The sequence below is a fragment of the Heteronotia binoei genome, chromosome 1, assembly GCF_032191835.1.
Source record: "Heteronotia binoei isolate CCM8104 ecotype False Entrance Well chromosome 1, APGP_CSIRO_Hbin_v1, whole genome shotgun sequence".
Lineage (NCBI taxonomy): Eukaryota > Metazoa > Chordata > Lepidosauria > Squamata > Gekkonidae > Heteronotia > Heteronotia binoei.
In genome coordinates, this window is record NC_083223.1 from 173,174,123 (window position 1) to 173,194,682 (window position 20,560).

At 42.1% G+C, this 20,560-nt stretch overlaps 1 protein-coding gene across 1 annotated transcript in view; it reads left to right on the forward strand.

The window, feature by feature from the left end:
- Positions 1-20,560, forward strand: part of VIT (vitrin) — a 125,667-nt gene that overhangs the window by 43,760 nt on the left and 61,347 nt on the right. The window contains exons 2-6 of the mRNA XM_060244182.1: positions 5,616-5,671; positions 7,956-8,021; positions 9,667-9,823; positions 16,604-16,737; positions 19,984-20,061. Coding sequence (XP_060100165.1) covers positions 5,647-5,671; positions 7,956-8,021; positions 9,667-9,823; positions 16,604-16,737; positions 19,984-20,061 — 460 coding nt within the window. The 5' untranslated portion in view covers positions 5,616-5,646. The remainder of the gene's footprint in view (positions 1-5,615; positions 5,672-7,955; positions 8,022-9,666; positions 9,824-16,603; positions 16,738-19,983; positions 20,062-20,560) is intronic.

The following is a 20,560-nucleotide window of genomic DNA, read 5'->3' on the forward strand; positions in this document are numbered from 1 at the left end:
TTGGGGTTGTTGTAACATAGGAGGCGGCAGAGGAGGTAGTGGTCCTCCTCTTGGATCGTGGGGCTGCAGCACCCTTTCCAACTGCCTCCTCACCTCTTGGGCCATGAAAGTAACATTGGTTTGCATTTCATCTCTTAGTCCCTTGGCCATCTCAATTCTCATTGTCTGGAGAAATTCCCGAGCGTCGGGATTTTGCTGTTCCTCCTCCTCTTCTGGGTCTGGGTTGGGACATGGTTGCGCTCTTTCTTCTCTCCCACCTCCCCACTCGCCTCTGAAGTGCCCTGGTCACTCTCTTCCCTCATTCTTGAACGCATGGAGGGTAGTGCCAGGATTGCTTCTCTCCAAGCCGGTGCTTTGTCTATTAAGGTGGTGGATGTTCTGGGGATCCACACTTTAGGAGTGATGAATAGTTGCTGTATGTGCAGTGGAGACCCTCTCCCTGCCAGTCTCCAAGTGTCGAGGATGTGCCACAGAGGGGTTTTCGGCTCGGCACCGTCTTCTTGTCCTTCACTCAGCGGTCATTTTGGAGTGATGGGGACTTTTCCATTATCTGGAGTTCTCTCTGCCATACGGTCAGAAAGTTGCCAATTCGGTTACGTCCCCAAGTAAGATTACTTCCAAAATGTCAAGCATCGATATTTCTCAATAACCAGTCTTTTGTTATTCAGTCAAAAGTTGCTTTATTGCAGAAACTCCATAGCTTTGCCAAGGACAGATTCCTTGGAAGTAATGACATACACAGACACACATAGATACTTTATAGAATAGCTTCAAAGAGTAACATAAAGATGCAATTTTAGTCATGGGTTCAAAGGTTACTACTTAGTATCTCTTCTACTACTTAGGAATGCAGGCTGTTTACAAACATCTCCCTTTCTCACACTTTCTCTGAGAGCAGATAAGACATGGCTGTGTGAATCTGGGGGAGAGGCGGATCACACCATTCACAGCAAGGCTAACTTAAACATCCTTGGGCCAGATGGATTTATTACTTGCTCTAGATTGTAAAAGAAGAAAGAGGGGGGTGGGGGGAAGTGTCCTGCTCTTTGTCTTATGGTCTATCATGGTGCACAGAAATCTGCATGTTTGACAAAATGAGGTTCAGTGTGGCCAAGTGCAAGGTAATGCACATTGGGGCCAAAAATCCTAATTATAAATACAAGTTGATGGAGTGTGAACTGGCAAAGACTGACCAAGAGAGAGATCTTGGGATCATAGATAACTCACTGAAAATGTTGAGACAGTGTGCAACTGCAATAAAAAACGCCAATGCTATGCTGGGAATTATTAGGAAGGGAATTGAAAACAAATCAGCCAGTATCATAACACTCCCTGTATAAATCAATGGTGTGGCCTCATTTGGAATACTGTGTACAATTCAGGTCACCACACCTCAAAAAAGATATAGCATTGGAAAAAGTGCAGAAAAGGGCAACTAGAATGATTAAAGAGTTGGAACACTTTCCCTATGAAGAAAGGTTAAAACGCTTGGTGCTTTTTAGCTTGGAGAACCGTCGACTGAGGGGTGACATGATAGAGGTTTACAAGATTATGCATGGGATAGAGAAGGTAGAGAAAGAAGTTCTTTTCTCCCTTTCTCACAATACAAGAACTTGTGGACACTCAATGAAATTGCTGAGTAGTCGGATTAGAATGAATAAAAGGAAGTACTTCTTCACCCAGAGGTTGATTAACACATGGAATTCACTGCCACAGGAGGTGGTGGGTGGCTACAAGCATAGGCAGCTACAAGCAAGAGGGGACTGGATAAACATATGGAGCAGAGGTCCATCAGTGGCTATTAGGCACAGCGTATTGTTGGAACTCTCTGTCTGGGGCAAGTGATGCTCTGTATTCTTGGTGCTTGAGAGGGGCAACAGTGTGAGGGCTTCTAGTGTCCTGGCCCCACTGATGGGCCTTCTGATGGCACCTGGTTATTTTGGCCACTGCGTGGCACATAATGTTGGACTGGATGTGCCATTGGCTTGATCCAGCATGGCTTCTGTTATGTTCTTGTGTTCTTAAGGGTCTAAATCATATCTTGACATGTAAGATCTTTATCCCACTAAAGAAGAATTTCTAAAGGATTATGGTAAGTATTTGCGTTACTTTAATTAACTGGAAAGGTAGGTTAGTCAGAGTAAATGTGAATGTAAAATAATTAGCCTAATTTTCCCTGTTCTATGTATTTCTGCATATAAAGTGCACTTTTTAGTTTGAGGTATGTATCTTGGACTTTTGTTAATTCAGGACAGAGGAGAGCTACTTTAAAACAGAATGTGTTAATATGGGTTTGGCATTAAGGCTAGTGCTTTAGAAAACTCACTCATCACTTGTGAAATCAGTTTGTCTCTCAATAGAAAGATGCCTCTCTTTAAATTTATGCCATGAGTAGTAATTAAGCTGTTTGGAATCAGTTGAAAGGAACATAAGAACATAAGCAGAACCTGATGGATCAGAACAGTGATCCACCGACTCCAGCATACTGTTCCATGCAACAGCCAACCAGTTACCCTGAAGGCCAAGCAAACAGGGTACAGAGGCCAAGGCCTTCCCCTGATCCTGCTTCATAGCACTAGTATAGTGGTGGTCCACTTTAGATTGTATGGCTAGTAGCCATTGATGGACTTCTCCATGTAACCAAGGAGACCATCCAGTCCACACTACAAGGCATGTTCATAATCCCCACATTCGTTGTAAAAGCTTTGTTTTGTTGTAAAAGCTAAGAAAATGAGCTACAATGTGTTTGTAGCATGAATACGAGAATGTTATAAAGAAATGCGAAGGTGATGACAATTATGTCATTGTAATGGTGACCAACCTACTTCTCATTATTGGGCATCCTGACAGAAGGCAACCTCTGTTGCAGTGGTAAAAAGCCTATCACCTTTCCATCAAGACCCTGCCTAAAGTTGTCCTTGCCAATCTGAAAGATGAAGGTTTAAATTCCCACTCTGCCATTTCAGCTCACTGAGTGACCCTGGGCCAGCTACATGCTCCTTGCCTAATCTACCTCACAGAGTTCCATTGAAGATAAAATTGAGAGTCGGGGAGGATGTTGTAGCTGTTTTTGCATGACAGGAGGAAGAATTAGAGTATAAATGAAGTAAATGTAATTAATTAACAGAAATTGTAAAGGGGAATAAAATATGTCAATTCACCTCTAGTTCATCTATTCCCATACCAGTTATTCTATGTAAATTTAGTTTAATTAAATTTAGTTCTAATTAAATTTAGTTTAATTTAATTCAGACACCTTGAATTCAAGGTAATCATGTTTCCCGAGGCTTTTTGCTTGAGCTATTTTTAAATTGCTTATAGTCACTTACTGTTTATTAAATTATTGCTGCAACAACTACCATTGCGAGGAAAGAAATATTCTTAAAAACATAAGAGAAGCCATGTTGGATCAGGCCAATGGCCCATCCAGTCCAACACTCTGTGTCACACTGTGGCCAAAAAAAATTTATACACACACACACACTGTGGCTAATAGCCACTGATGGACCTCTGCTACATATTTTTATCCAATCCCCTCTTGAAGCTGGCTATGCTTGTAGCCGCCACCACCTCCTGTGGCAGTGAATTCCACATGTTAATCACCCTTTGGGTGAAAAAGTACTTCTTTTTATCCGTTTTAACCTGACTGCTCAGCAATTTCATCGAATGCCCACAAGTTCTTGTATTGTGAGAAAGGGAGAAAAGGACTTCTTTCTCTACTTTCTCCATCCCGTACATTATCTTGTAAACCTCTATCATGTCACCCCGCAGGCAATGTTTCTCCAAGCTAAAGAGTCCCAAGCGTTTCAATCCTTCTTCATAGGGAAAGTGTTCCAACCCTTTAATCATTCTAGTTGCCCTTTTCTGGACTTTCTCCAATGCTATAATATCCTTTTTGAGGTGCGGCGACCAGAACTGCACACAGTACTCCAAATGAGACCGCACCATCGATTTATACAGGGGCATTATGATACTGGCTGATTTGTTATCAATTCCCTTCCTAATAATTCCCAGCATGGCATTGGCCTTTTTTATTGTAATCTCACAGTGTCTTGACATTTTCAGTGAGTTATCTACCACGACCCTAAGATCTCTCTCTTGGTCAGTCTCTGCCAGTTCACACCCCATCAACTTGTATTTGTAGCTGGGATTCTTGGCCCCAATGTGCATTACTTTGCACTTGGCCACATTGAACCTCATCTGCCACATTGACGCCCACTCACCCAGCCTCAACGGAGCCCTTGGGAGTGCCTCACAATCCTCTCTAGTTCTCACCACTCTGAACAATTTAGTGTCATCCGCAAACTTGGCCACTTCATTGCTCACTTTCAACTCCAAATCATAAATGAACAAGTTAAAGAGCATGGGACCCAGTACCGAGCCCTGTGGCACCCCACTGCTTACCGTCCTCCACTGCGAAGACTGCCCATTTATACTCACTCTCTGCTTCCTATTAATCAGCCAGTTTTTGATCCACAAGAGGACCTGTCCTTTTACTCCATGACTCTCGAGCTTTCTAAAGAGCCTTTGATGAGGAACTTTATCAAATGTTCTTATGCCCTCCTTATGGAAAAGCATATGTAAGCTGGCTCCTAATGAAGATCAGAAACAATAAATTGCTTACATTGCCCAGTTTAAGCCATGTGATTTTCATAAAGAATGTCTGTTTGCCTATCTAATTCATGGAGGGGGAGGAATCAAAATACCTAAAACCAACACTTCCATTTAAAAATATCAGATTAGGCATGCCCAAACTGTTTATGAGGGTGTAATTAAACAATCCATTGGTAGAACTTGTCTTTCATCCCGCAACTCTATAAAGAGTATTATAAATGTCAGCCTGCCAATAATACTTCAGTTCTAAAATATAGCATTTGTGACTTAGGTGTGGCTTGAAAAGATTGTTTTATTTAAAATGTTAAAACTTTTTTCTAATATTATTCTTGTGGGAGGTTAATTGAAATCACCTTCCAAAAAGAGATTTTTATTTGGGCTAAATGACTGCTGTTCAGATATTTAGGGCAGTTTCACATTAATGCATTAGCACTGTGGCCCCCAAACTTTTTGGCACCAGAAACTGGCACCAGGGCTGGCCCACCCACTGTAGCCCCAGGGTTGGCAGGGTGGAGGGCAGTCCCAGTCTAGCTCCTACTCCTGCATATAATCTTGTAGGACTGGCAAGGGAGAGGGATCTACCATCATGCCAAAAGAGCTACAGCTGGCCTCCTCTATATCTGTTCTATGTGGTAGAGGAGCTGGGAGTCTGGGTCTAAAGGGATAAAATTCCAGAGACCCAATTTGCCTTGTGGAGATGAACAATTCATGCTGTTGTTCATATGAAATAAATACATTTTATTTCCTGGTGAAAAGGATAGGATGCACATGTTACGCATTATAAAACTGTTGATACTTGAACTGTTTTGACTCATTCATGCATCTAAATCTCTGCTTGTCAATTGAGTGGTGAAAGTATATGTGGCTGAGAATCAAAATAGACAGGGATAACTTATTCTCCACTGCCAATACCGTATTAGCAATATATTCCTTAAAGTAATTGAGGCCAATTATTAAATATTGGGTTTTTGAAATTAAGTGTGAAAATATTTACTTTTCAGTGAATTTTCTTAAAGCTCCCAGACTCTCATCATGAAGATTATTGCAGTAGTCTTTGGTAAGTATTTGAAGTAATATTTACTTCCATACCAATGTGGTGTACTAGTTAGGGTATCAGACCCAGTTTGACACATCCAGAGTGCTTTCACACAAGAGATTTGGCCTGACCTAGCCCTGTCTCCCATTTGGATTAAATGCGCATGATCACATGAGCACATCTGCCCTCTGAACCACACCCGTTCTTACCCTGTCTCCAGACATCTCCTATCCACATTAAAAAAGCTACCTACGTTTTCCAGGTAGTATCCCCCTGAATTGCATGTAGGTCTCATAATCAGCTGCTATCTGAATGCCCTGGCCCGACTCATAAGTGGAAGAGCTGTGTGATTGCGCCAAACCGTTTCCAGCATTGTTTTTGCGCCAAACCATTTCCAGCATTGTTTCCAGCATTCTGGTTTTTCCCCCCAAACCCTCTCCCAGCGCTTTTGCGCTTTTCTGCTTGAGCACATACACAGGGGGCTTTTTAGAAACAAAATAATCTTCTCCAGGGAATCCGTGGTTGAACCGTGCTAGCAGTCTGAATGTACAAGCACAGACAACTGTCGGGATCCTGCCGCTTCATCGGTGGCTGTCTGATCCCTCTAAAACAAACCTGACTGAATTGGGTCTTTTTTGCCTCAAGATACTATCGCATCAATTTCCCAGTGTGATAGTCAGGCCCGTAGCCACGGGGCAGGGGGACATGGCGCCTCCATTAAACCCCCCTTTCGCCCGTAGGGCCCCTCCATCCAGTGCCTCTGCCCCACCACCGCCCACCCCTTCCCATTGCAACCCTCTCCTCACATTGCGTCACCCATCGCGGCCTGTGCCTTCTCTGCCGGTCCACCACCGCCCATCCCTTCCTTTGCACACACCCCCCAGCACGCCGCCCACTCCACAGCAGTCTGTGCCTCTTCCGCCAGCTTGCTGCAGCCGCTACTGCCACCCGCCCCTCCTTCCCCATCCCTTCCCATTACCTCCTCCCTGCACCTTCCTCTGTTCCCCACCCCATGTGGATTTCCAAGCCGGAACCGGCTCTAGTGCCACATTCTGGCTATCTAAACGCCCCCCCCCCCCGCCGCGAATGGCTGGAGCGGTGGGTAAAACCACACTGCAGGGCTGCTCTCACAGTCTGTCAGGACCTGGATGGGAGAGGAGTCAGTGACAGCAAGCATGACAGTGTGAGAGTGGCCCCACAGCGTGGTTTTACCTGGCACTTCAGCCATCCATGGGGAGGCACTTTAGATCGCCGGAATGCAGTGCTAGAGCCAGTTCCGGCTTGGAAATCCACAAGGGGTGGGAAATGGAGGGAGGAGGAGGCATAGGGGGCAAACTGGTGGAGTTTGCACGAAGGGCTCCTCAAGAGAAGCCCTCCGTGAAAACGGGGCCATTTGGCCCTGTGGTCCCCCACCAGAATTCTTACCTCAGGGGCCCCTCCACCCAAAATTTTCTGGCTATGGGCCTGGTGATAGCACCCCAAGCTTTGAATCTCTACTCTGCCATGGAAGCTCTCTGTGTAACCTTGGGCCAATTATACTCTCAGCCTAACTACTTCACAGGTTCATTGTGAGGATAAAATGGAGATGAGGAGAATGATGTGAGCTGCTTTGAGTCATTGTTGGGGAGAAAAATAGAGTGTAAATGAAGAAAATAAAGAAGAAACATTTTACCCCAATGATTAATTTGTCTATTTTAGTAATCTGCCTTGTAGACTCAGGACAGGTTACTTCAATCCCACTAGACAAGACACAGCTCAGTACTAGTCAATCACAGGCCTTGCAGACAGAATCTCATGTTCAATCTGCATGGAAAGGATATCTGGAGCAACACTGGTAAAGATCCCTATCTCAGACATCAGAGGGCTGTGGTAGATAGACCAGTTGTCTGACTTAATCTGAGAACAATTCATATCCTGGGTAAAGGCCATGGCTCAGTGGTATGGCATATGCTTTGCATGCAGAAAATCCTGGATTTAATATGGGCATCTGTAGTTTAAGGCTTTCAGATTAAAGGTGCTGAGGGTGGGAAGTCTCTACCCACACCCAGAGCAGACAACATAGAGCCTGATGGACTAAGGGGCTTTACTCATATGTTCAAAAGATATATTGTGGACAAAACCTAATTAGCGACTATACAAATTTTGGGAACATAAAGGTGACAGCTTCCGTAGAACAGTAAGAAAAATAATGTATGACGTTTTAGTAAAGGTCGATGAACAATCTGAATGTAAGAAAAATCACATGTTCTTGTTTTCATACATCTTCATGCTCATAGCTGTGTATTTTTCAACTATTCTGTTTTAGCCTTGCTCCTGACTTGTACACTTGCAACTAAAGAAGTGGCAAAGAAGAACAAAAAGTCTAAATTATGTAAGTGAACAAAGATGTATATAGCGGTCCAAAATGGGAGTTTTATTGGTATTTTAAAAAGTGTTTTAAATTATTTTAAACTGTTTTAAATTGTCTTAAACTGTTAATTGATAATGACTGTTAATTGATAATGACTGTTAATTTTAATTGTTTGCTTATTGTTCTATTGTTTGGGTTTGATTGTTGTTAGCCACCCTGAGCCTGCTTTGGCGGGGAGGGCAGGATATAAATGTGAGGAATAAATAAATAAATATTGGAAGGGCTTTCTCTTTTTAGAGACTGCCTTCTGTCTTGAAGGAGACATTGTAAGAGTTACCTATAGAAACTATACAATTGACCAATATGTAGTTCTTAGCCATTTTGCTTCAAATTTTTACCTATCACAATGTTCCCAGAGATTCCCAAATGGCACAATATTTTTTGTGGCTGATAACACAAAAGCAACAGGTTGATTATTTGTCCTGCATGAAAAACAAGCATAGCTTTTAAACTTTTAAATGAACAATATGGCATTATGCATTTACTATTTGTTAATTTATTATTAAGACATTTGTTTCTTGTACTTTACCCTCACTAAAGGACTCAGCAACTGAATTAAACAGAAATCCCAATTCTCTGTTAACTTTTCTCCAGACTGTAGTATTTGTCTTTAACCATAATTCCACTCCCACCATTAGCTCTTTGTACTTAACTGCATGATCCTGGCTTATTCAGGAGCTTCATGTCTCCTCTATGTTATGCATCCCAACATATTTCTTGGGAATTAATAGTCTCCACCTAAAAAAAAACCAGATCACATTAAGGTCTTTTTCTACCTGAAAAGTCTAAGCTTTTCTCCCTGTTGTCTGTCTTGGTCCTTTATATCTTCAGTCATTGGCCCCTTCCTGCATATATCAATAAACCATTCCAGCTGGAGGAGGGAAGATAAGACTTTTAAGATACAGAGTCAAGGACTGGTTCAAGAGTGTGAAGTAGCATGGTTAACCACAGAACTGGAGATAGTGGGGTTGCTCTGTTGGCTAGATTTCCAAGCCCACTTCAATAAATATAATAACATACTCACTATATAGTAGCCTATACTTGAATGTTTGTGATTTAGACACAGAGGAAGTGCATGCGTATATATGTATGTGTGCCTAAAGTGGCACATCCATTCTAAATTTAAAAATCAGCTAAGGGTACCTAGAAACTGGATCACACTGAACCAGAGCCTCACATGAGTTCTGGTCCCAGAGAGAACTCTGCGTGTGTGGCAGAGCCTCTGCCTTTACAATAGTTGCTGCACTGAGGTTTTAATATGCTAGATTAAACAAACTGTAGTAGGGAATCTTTGTTTTAATTTACAATACAGTCCTAAGAACAGTTATACTCTTAAAAGTTCACCGACTTCAGTAGACCTAGATGGCTGCAACTCTGCTTAGGACAGTACCGTTAAACACCCAACCCCAAAATAAATAATGCCCTTTTATTCTCTTCCAGTTAACAATTATTGGGCACTTCAAATTGCACATATTAATTAATTAATTTAGGGAATTTTATATGTTGCCTCTTCAGAATCCTGCTCGACTTAGCAATTACCATGAATGATTTCTGTATTATCAGGATTGTTAACATTAAAAATAACTTTAGACTTGTGTGTTTACAGATGTTCCTCAGATTGAATGTGATATCAAAGCTGCAAAAATCATCAATCCAGAATTCATTGCAAAGTGTCCTTCTGGATGTCAAGACACCAAATATCGAGTCTATGGCACAGACATCTATGCTTCTTTTTCCAGTGTGTGTGGTGCTGCTATTCACAGGTCAGTAGAGAAAGAAAAGGGCATCCTCAGCAGCTGGAACTGGCAGCATGTGAGGGAAGTCTCAGCAGTTCCACAGTCACTCAGTTACACTGATAACCCTTTAAGTCCCTTTAACTTTGGTCCTGCCAGCAGCTAACAAGATGCAACACTTGTTTGTATTTATTTTGCAGTAATAGCATGAACGCACACGTGAATGTACTTGAAGCTTCCTTATAGTGAATCAGACCTTTGTTCCATCAGCATCAGTATTGTCTACTCAGACTGGCAGTGGCTCTCCAGGGTCTTATGCAGAGGCCTTTCCCATCACCAACTGTCAGGCCCTTTAGCTGGAGGAATAAACCTGGGAGCATCTGCATGCCAAGGAGAATCTCTACCACTAAGCCATGGCCCCATGTAGGGAAGATACTTAATGTTCCGCAGGGCCTGCAAGACAGTCCTCTTCCAGCTGGCCTACAATTAACCGACACTGAGAAATTTGGATGGAGCTAGAGTGCATTTTGACAGACCGCTGGTTTTTATGTTTTATGTTTTATTAATCTACTGTTTTAACTGCTGCTATGTAATTGTTTTTAAGCCAAACCTATGTAAGTTTTATATGTTGTAAGCCGCCCTGAGCCACTTCGGTGGGAAGGGCGGGATATAAATCAAAATATAAATAAATAAATAAGTTTATAGTTTAAGTTTATTCACAGCAGAAGCCAGCAAAAACAATACAGATAAAACCAATGCCAGTTACAGTAACACATATAAATTGTGCTGAGAGAACAGAGGTAAAATTGCTACAAAATTATAAAAATACATACAGTTTATAATGGGATTAAACATTTTTAAAACTACCAACTAAGAGAGAGAGAAAGAAAATGTCTAGCTATTTCCCTTCAGAGCGATGAGTGACTTTCTAGCTCTGGTGGTAAGCCAGTCAAATTTAGCTAATTTGAGTATAACCATAGGGTTTCTATCATTCAGAAGATCCTTCAGTTGTTGCATTTTTTGATTAAGAGTGGTAGGCAAGATTGCAGGAAAAGGAAGGATTTCATGGTTAATGTTGTATATCTTGCAGTGATACAGGACATGCAGTAAAGATTCTATTCCTCCATTACAGCAGGGGCACATATGATCTTCAAAAGGTATTTTGTTATATCTGCCTTCCAAGACTGCAGAAGGGCGGGTGTCCTACCTCATGATGGTAAAAATTCTCCTGTACTCATAATTTCCCTGCTGGTATAAATATGGCATGGGTGTAGGCTTCCCAAATCCCCCGCCTTGCCTGGGGACCCCCGATTTGGAACCTTCTCCCCCCGCTAGCCAAAAATCTGGAAAGCGGGGGGGAATGGCGGCCCTTCCCACCCAGCCCCGATCTCAGCAGCTTCTCCTTGCCCTGCTCTTCCCACCCAGCCCCGATCGCAGCAGCCTTTCTTCAGTTTTCCCAGGCTGCTTCCAGCCCTAATCAGCTGGCTGGCGGGGAGGGGGGGAGAGGGAGCCCCGCCCGCAAAGGACCATGTGCCTTTGCACCTCCAGAGGCTTGACTTGAAAGGCTTCAATTTATGATGGCGTGTCTCTGTTTCTGTGAAGAAGCTGGCAGCAAATGGTGAGTAGAGAGGCTGATCCGCTGCTTCAGACTGGCCAGAAAGGGGGGGGGGAGGGGGAAACGTCTTCATTATTCCCTATGTGATCAATTCTCATAGGGTATAATGGGGAATTGTTCTGGAGGTTTCAGGGGCTCTGGGGGAGCTGTTTTTTAAGATAGAGGCACCAAATTTTCCATATAGTATCTAGTGCCTCTCCCCAAAGTACCCCCCAAGTTTCAAAATGATTGGACTAGGGGGTCCAATTCTATGAGCCCCAAAAGAAGGTGCCCCTATCCTTCATTATTTCCTATGGAAGGAAGACATTTTAAAAGGTGTGCTGTCCCTTTAAATGTGATGGCCAGAACTCTCTTGGAGTTCAATTATGCTTGTCACACCCTTGTTCCTGGCTCTGCCCCCAGTGTCTCCTGGCTCCACCCCCAAAGTCTCTTGGCTCCACCCCCAAAGTCCCCAGATATTTCTTGAATTGGACTTGGCAACCCTAGCTGGGTGCTATTCTATTAACTGGTTCTACAAGGGCACGCCATTTTGAGATACTATTAAGATCATTCTGTCTGGCAATATCTGATATTCTCTGTTTCACCGGCTCTCTGGCTTTATCGTATGTAAGAGAGCTAAAATATTGTTTTGTATGGCCAAAATAGAGACGTTTTTTCTCTGACCCTTAATGAAAACAGAGCACACACTGGGGAGAATCCCACTTTCTTTTAGCTTTGCATCAAAAATGCCAAGCACGTATACCCATGAATCACACATGGGCTCAGCTGCCTGTCTTTCCCTGCCTTCACACAGGCTATCTGCCCTTTAATTTTTAAAACCCTACATGTACATCCCCATTTACCCATTCATTTGTCACCTTATTAATATCTCAAAGTACTCTGGGAAGTAGTGGGACATGTCTTTGTGACATCACAGGTGCTGATCAATGCTGTGCACAACCAATTTGTGATTGAAATTCGCTGTTCCGTTCCTTTCAGAGTATGAGGGCCCCTGGGCATGACGCTGGGGAAAAGAAATATATATATATATATATATATATATATATATATATATATATATATATATATATATATATGTATATGTATGTATATATATATTTATAATAAGAGGCTGGGTGGAATTATACAAAGGTGACCCAGTCTCGTATGCATGGTGGACAGAGAAGTCAGCTAGCAGGCAAACCCCGCCTTCCCACAGGATCATAGCATCCAAATCAGATGTTTATGTGTACTGCTCCCATTAATTTTTCAGAAAAAAAATCCAGCCCCATACTATATACATGTGTACACCCAAAACAAATATTCAACCCCACCCCACCCCATGGATGTTCAGAAATGGGGTGGATTTGCTAAAGGGAAGTTGGACACTTTAGTGCATTTATTTGGCCCAAAGCCATCTTACCCTCATCCTATATAAATGTGATCTGACAGGGTAAAAATGTATGTGCCAAATTTGCCTCTAGATTTTAAAAAAGTTGGCAATAGCAAATTTCAATACTAGTAATGTTGAAAATAAACATTATGTATCTCCTGAAAAAAATATGGGGTAGGATTTTGAAATAAAAAAGTTTTAGCTGCTCAGCATACACGCAGAGACATACACGTATAATTAGAAACCAAACACAGCTTTCCTTTTTTGGTATGTAGACCAAAGACTAATTCCCCAAAACACTGCCACCTGCTGATTGTACCTATATATTCAGGCCAACAAAGTTTTATTCAAGGTATGCTCTGAATAAAACTTTGTTGGCCTTAAGGTGCCAGTGGACTCTAACTTTGTTCTGTTGCTTCAGACCAACATGGCCGCCCACCTGGATCTATATATTCAGGCATTATATTAAATTGCCATTATAATAGCATGAAGTAATTTCACTGACCGATTCAAAACAAAATGGGTGTTTTCGCACTCACCTTCAGCCGGCGCCGCGACCCTCTTGACGACGGAGGATCTGTGCTGATTTCCCACACGAAGCGCTGGAGCAACCAGAAGAGCCGCCAATTTCCGGCGCGAAGCCCGCTCAAGCGTTTTCCTGCTTCCTGGCGATTTGCGTTTGAGCGGGCTTCGCGCCGGAAATTGGCGGCTCTTCTGGTTGCTCCAGCGCTTCGTGTGGGAAATCAGCACAGATCCTCCGTCGTCAAGAGGGTCGCGGCGCCGGCTGAAGGTGAGTGCGAAAACACCCAATCAGTTAGGTAGAGCAGATAATCAGAGAATATGGGTAATGAAAGTACCTCTATTATAGCCAAACATTCAAGTACTTTGTGTCCCAGGCAGCTGCTCTTTATATTAAGATGGGGATAAAATGGAAAAGGGAGCAATGATGTTGTAAGCCACTTTGGGTTCCCAATGGGGAGAAAGGTATATTAAAAAATGAACAAATAATAACCATTAAATGTGCTTGAGAACTTACCTTCAGTCATTCAGAGAGCCAGTTTGGTGGAGAAGCAGCTTGGTGTAGTGGTTAAGAGCGTGGACTCTAATATGGGAGAACCAGGTTTGAGTCCCCACTCCTCCACATACAGCTGCTGGTGGGACTTTGGGTCAGTCACAAGTTCTCTCAGAGCTGTTATCTCAAGAGCAGTTCCCTCAGAGTTCTCTCAGCCTCACCTACCTCACAGGGTGTCTGTTGTGGGGAGAGGAAGGGAAGGAGATTGTAAGCTGCTCTGAGACTCTGAGTGAAGGGCAGGGTATAAATCCAACCTCCTCCTCTTCTTTTTCTTCCTCTTCTTCAGAAGTGATGAGTACATCTATATATCTTTAGGTTCTCTTCCCCAAACTTAGCACACCTATCCATTGGTCAGGAGATGCACATCATCCTGAAGAAGGTGCAGAACATGTATTTTTTTCCCCCAAGTAAGACTGGACGGTTCATAAGTTTCTGTCTAGGAAGAATGAACACACATATGTAAGGAGTTGAATTGCAACCACTGACTGTGTCCTTCCCCCTTATTGATTTTGTTATAACCTGTGAACAAGTATATGGGAGGGGTCATGGCTCAGTGGTAGAACCTTTGCTTCGCATACAGAAGACCCCAGTTTCAGGCCCTGGCACTTCTGTTTACAAGGATCAGATAAAAGGTGATAGATCCTAGAGAGCTGCTGCTGGTCATTGTGACAGACCAAGGCTCTGACTTAGGACCATTCCATGTGTTCATATGAATACACTAGTTTTTGTCTGCAAAATCAAGAATCCAGACAAATTCATGGACCCCATTGTGGATACAGGACTTACATGCATACATTTGTATTGTCAGAGGTTCTTATTCACATGATGTATCAAATGCACATACAAGGTAGAAGAAGCAAGCATGATCCCCCTTCCCCCGTGAGCATTTACTCTGCTTGTATAGAAGCTTGTGAACTTTTTTCATGAAGAATGGAAAGAGGAAGCTCAGCTCAGTCACAAATTCACTCACTAGGTGCTGTTTCGTGTTCCCACAAATGTGGAGGATGGGCCAGCATGCTTGTTCTTACTTTCCATCTACAAAAATGCAGGGGTGGAATTCTAGCAGGAGCTCCTTTGCATATTAGGCCACACAACCCTGATGTAGCCAATCCTCCAAGAGCTTACAAAAAGGAGCCTTGTAAGCTCTTGGAGGATTGGTACATCAGAGGTGTGTGGCCTAATATGCAAAGCAGCTCCTGCTGGAATTCCACCCCTGCAAAAATGTATTGTCTGTTTAAGGAATTTGATGGACATGACCTACAGTTGTGTTCCCTACATCTGTACTACTTTTGCACTTTGGCTATATTTGTGCTGGTCTCTCAAAATATAGTTCTTGGAAAGGCCCTTGGCTTGGAAGTAAAGCATCTGTTTGGTTTCAGATTCAGTCACTGGCATCTCCAGTTCAGAATGGAATAGGCAATAGATACCTTGACCTGGATGGCCAGGCTACCTCGATATCATCAAATCTTGGAGGCTAAGCAGGAAAAGCCCTGGTTAGTACTTGGATGGGAGACCACCAAGGAAGTTCAGAGTAGCTACACAGAGGCAGGCAATGGCAAACCATTTCTGTAAGTCTCCTCTACCTGAAAACCGAGAGAGCTGCTGCTAGTCAAAGAACACAAAGCTGATCTCGGGGAACCAAGGGTCTTATTCAGTATAAGGCAACTTCATGCATGTATTCTTTTTGGGATTGGGCCAGACAGGTCATCTTTACTATGACAGCTATCAAATTGAGTGGGCAGGATGGTAAATTTGATCAAAAATTTGGATGGATCATGAAGTTTCAGGGAAAGCATGAATCCCATGTATTTGGAAAATGACTACTACAGCAATAAAACATACAGGAATTTGGTTGGATTCTGGCCACAAAACCATTTTGAGCACCACTTATTCCATAGTGATAAAAGTTTGAGTCCAGTGGCACCTTTAAGAGCAACAAAGTTTTATTCAGTGTATAGGTTTGTATATGCAAGCATATTTCTTAATCTGAACAATATTTGAACAATATGAAACATTAGGTACATTCAAACTCAAAATTGTATTCCTCCAATTATACTTTGCTCTTGCTCTTTGATTCACTACTGTAATTTGGAGTAAGTAGCAGAACATGCACCTCAGAGCATTAGAAATGTCTAACTGTTGGGTTGGAACATCCAGTTCTGAGATAGGAAGGCCTCGAAGGGGAAGTTGCCATTCAGACACAGACCATAAAAACAGCTTTTAAAGATGGAACCTCTTAGTTATAAGCATGAGTAAAAAGTAATGTTTTTAAACATGGTGTGAAGGGGGACCCCTGAATAATTAATGAATACTCCTATAATAATGAATAAAAGCATGCTTTTGCCTTCAAAAAAGAGGGTGTCTGATGCAAAGTTTGTTAGAAGCAGCCTTCAGTGTCTGTGGATTCACAGATGTGTATTGGATAACACAAAGAGGCCTCACTGAGAAGCTTCTTGTAAGAGCTCATAAGGCATGGAGACAGGAGGTATAGAAAAATACTAGAAGGAGAGCAAGGGGGTGGGGAATGTTGAGTTAGATAAGCATGGGGGGCCTACCTGCTTGTTTTGGGTGTGAATAAAACTGGCTGGATGGGGGATGATTTTAACTTAGTCATTTTAGAGGCTTATGGCTGGCTAAGTTCTGCTTTAGGGCCAAAGTAAAAATTCATTTCATACCAGCAATGTGTGTGGACCTCGTTATTTCTCTGCTTCAGGTGCAGTTATGTTCCTGATATGATCACTTTTTTTTCAGTGGTATAATTGACAAATCTGGAGGGAAAATTCTTGTTCAGAAAGTTTCTGGACAATCTGGATACAAAGGTAGCTACTCCAATGGAATCCAATCACTGTCTTTGCCACGATGGAGGGAGTCTTTCATTGTTTCAGGTACAGTTTTTTATGTTTTTAAATCATGGATCAGACAGACTGGCAACGAGAAAGTAAGAAATGAATCTGAATCATTTTAGGAGACCAGCAGCTCTCGCTGATCCTTTTAAACCAAATATGCTGGAGTGGAAACTGAACCTGGGACCTTCTGCATACCAAGCAGATCCACTGCTACTGAACCAGTGGTCCAGGAAAGCTTTACTTGTGTTCTTACTACACAAAGTTCAGTCTAGACAGTGTTCAGGAGGGATGCATCAGCTTAACTGACATGTATGTGAGCAGCTTATATCCTATATAGTTAATGTCGCCAACCCCCAGGTGGCACTTGGAGATCGCCTACTATTACAAGTTATCTTCAGATGACCAAGATAAGTTCCCCTGGAGAAAATGGCTACTTTGGAGGGTAGACTCTGTGGCATGACACCCTGCTGGGGTCCCTCCCCTCCCCCAACCCTGCATTCCCCAGGCTGTACCCCCAAAATCTCCATATATTTCCCAACCCAGACCTGGCAATTCTGAAAAAACACTGAGTGACAAAATATCCCTCTTTAGATGTGAGGAATTAAAAAAGGTAAATAATGGATGTCTTTAGATTTTAGAAATGCTGAGTTGCTATGGCAGAATAAAATGGGCATAGTGATTAAAGATTAACATTTTTTTTAAAAAAAGTAGTAGCAATCTTTCTAATGGAGTATCAAGATGCAAAACTTCAACTGTTTTTTAAAGAGCTAATGAATTTTACCACTGGTGGCAGATTTTGTTCATAATTTATGTAGAGAACATGCAGGGGAATGCTGAAAGTAAACAGAAATGCAAGTAAACAACCTGCAATGTCATCTATCAATGATGCTGAGCAAAAAAGAATTCAGCAGGAGCAGAAGAGCTGCTGCCCAAGCTTGTCAGCAAGTCAAATAGGGGCATTGCAGCATTGAAAACAAAAGCTGACAATGCGTGTCCATACTGACAATGCATGCTCATTTATGAAGCATGAGAAGTTTGGGAGTTGCCTGCTTGGCCAATAGGAATCTGCACAAAAGCCCATACAAAAATAAGTTAGGGCTGCCAAACCAGGAAGTAGAATGATGGGAATGCCAGGCAAGGTCACAGGGACCAAAATAAAGAGCCGACTGGGAGGCATGGTACTCATTGTCGAAGTATTTAAATGTGCTTATATAAAAATGAATGACTCCATTCAGATCAAAAGCACCATCCACTAGCAGACTATGAAAATCTTCTGTTGTGCATCTCTCCAAGTGAGCCAAGTATGGGGGAAAGTGTCTTCCACTCAGCTTTTCATTTCAAATTTTTAAAAACTAAGAATACTCTATTTCTATAGTATATATTTAATAAATTAAATGTTCTTTAATGAAATGAAAAAGGGAGTAGTTAGATGCAGCAAGAAAAAGAAAGTGTATGGATAAAATTCAATTGTGCCCAAACTTCCCTTCTCTTTTGTTTAATTAATTAGCATTTTTAGCCCTGGGCGGATTGCTGTAGGTATTGAACCTATCAGTCACAATGCAACTCAACACTACTTAAAACCATTGGGGCTTTCAGCCTTATGAATCTATCTGTCTATCTCTCTGTGCACAAAGAATAAAAATAAACTCTAACATAAAACAAAATACATAAGTAAGAGTGGTATCATCAGTTTCAAATGCAATGGTTTTATGGATGTTTACTTTATGCATCTGAAGTGACCACTGATTTATGAGTTTATGATGGATTAAATTTTGTTATTCTCTAGTTTTGCCATAGAGGTTTTGACCAAATCCTAGAATGTCACACTAGTGATGTGACTTCACTTCTGAGTATTCATGGAAGTGGCATTATGCCATTGATGTGACATCATTCACCTTCCCCATTCCTGCCCCCTTTCACACCTGAGGTTGCCAACCAATGGCTGGCAACTCCACCATTCTGCCATGGAAGCTTGCTGGGTGACCTTGGACCAGTCACTCTCTGGCACCATAATCTACCTCACAGGGTTGTTGTGATGATAAAATGGAGAAGAAGAGAATGATGTAAACTGCTTTGGGTCCTCTTTGGGAAGAAAGGTATTATAATATAAATGAAGAAAACAAATAATAAAGCTGGAGACTGGAAGAGGTAGATAAAAGCAAGGCTGGTTGGCAAGTGGGAAGGAGAGAAGGAAGGAGTGAAAGGGGGGAGGATATAGAGGCTACCAGGAGGGGAGAAAAAAGAAATAGTATATGGAAGAGGATAGATAAGGAAATGGTCACAAGCCCTTGTAGGTAGTTTCTACGATTTAAAAGTTGGTTGATTCAACAGAATAGGTCTTTGAATATTATCTTTACAAACAAATGTCAAGAGGTATGAAAAGCAAATAATATTTAGAGGAAGAAGAAGACTGCAGATTTATACTTCGCCCTTCTCTCTGAATCAGAGACTCAGAGCGGCTTACAATCTCCTATATTTTCTCCCCCCACAACAGACACCCTGTGAGGTGGGTGGGGCTGAGAGGGCTCTCACAGCAGATGCCCTTTCAAGGACAACTTCTACGAGAGCTATGGCTGACCCAAGGCCATTCCAGCAGGTGCAAGTGGATGAGTGGGGAATCAAACCCGGTTCTCCCAGATAAGAGTCCACACACTTAACCACTTCACCAAACTGCTGATTCTTTGGCATAAAAGCATTTTCAAATAATACGCATAACAATGTATCAGCATTCATATATTATTTTGTGTCTCAGAACCACATGTATGGTGAGTCTTGCCATAACTGCAAACCCTGGATAATGGGTAAAAGGCTAAAGGAAAGGAAAGGAAAGGAAAGGAAAGGTCCCCTGTGCAAGCACCAGTCGTTTCCAACTCTGGGGTGATGTTCCTTTCACAACTTTTAACAGCAAACTTTTTACAGGGTGGCTTGCCATTGCCTTCCCCAGTCATCTACACTTTCCCCCCAGCATGCTGGGTACTCATTTTGCCGACCTCGGAAGGATGGAAGACTGAGTCAACCTCGAGCTGGCTACCTGAAAACCCAGCTTCCGCCGGGGATTGAACTCAGGTTGTGAGCAGAGCTTAGGACTGCAGTACTGCAGCTTTAACACTCTGCGCCATGGGGCTCAAAAGGCTAAAAGCAAACCTCAAATGGATGGAAGATCTATGCACTAATTCTGCATAAAATGTTGAATGCATTAAATATTAAATCTTCAGTGACTTAAAACATGGTTAATTATTTCAGGATTCCTACAGTTTGTTTTTCTTGTTTGTCTCATTTCCATAGAGGGCAAACCCAAAAAAGGTGTGCAATATCCAGCAACTCTTGAATATTCATCTGTCAAAAGCCCCTCAGTTAAAGGAGGCAAGTGGTTAAATTTCTTCTGAAGCTGTTTTTCTTTTGAGTGTATGTGTGTTTTCCCTATATGTGATGAAAAATTGTGCTCCAATTCAGCAAGGGAGTTCTGAGCACATGCAATTTCCTGCACTGCTGAATGCAGGTGTGCATTTACAATTGCATTATGTTGCTCATCAATTGAATTGTCTTTTGATGCAGTTAGAGAGATACAATTCCAATAGGAATTACCAGTTGCTATTCTGTCTAGTTGCTCTTCCTTGAAGAATTAGTAAAAAACCAAAACTTTATTTAAATTGCTTTTCTTCGCTACTTGCCAATCACCCCAAATATTTGTTGTATGTAGTCAGAGGTTCTAGCCAAAATATGGCAGAATTTTCATTTCAAGAAATACCTACTGTTTACCTTGGAAAGTTTAATAGTCATTTTAGAATACTGAAAAGATGGGAGTTGAAGAAAAAGATTATGCCTTTTGGAAAACATTCACATTATTATAATTTATATTGCC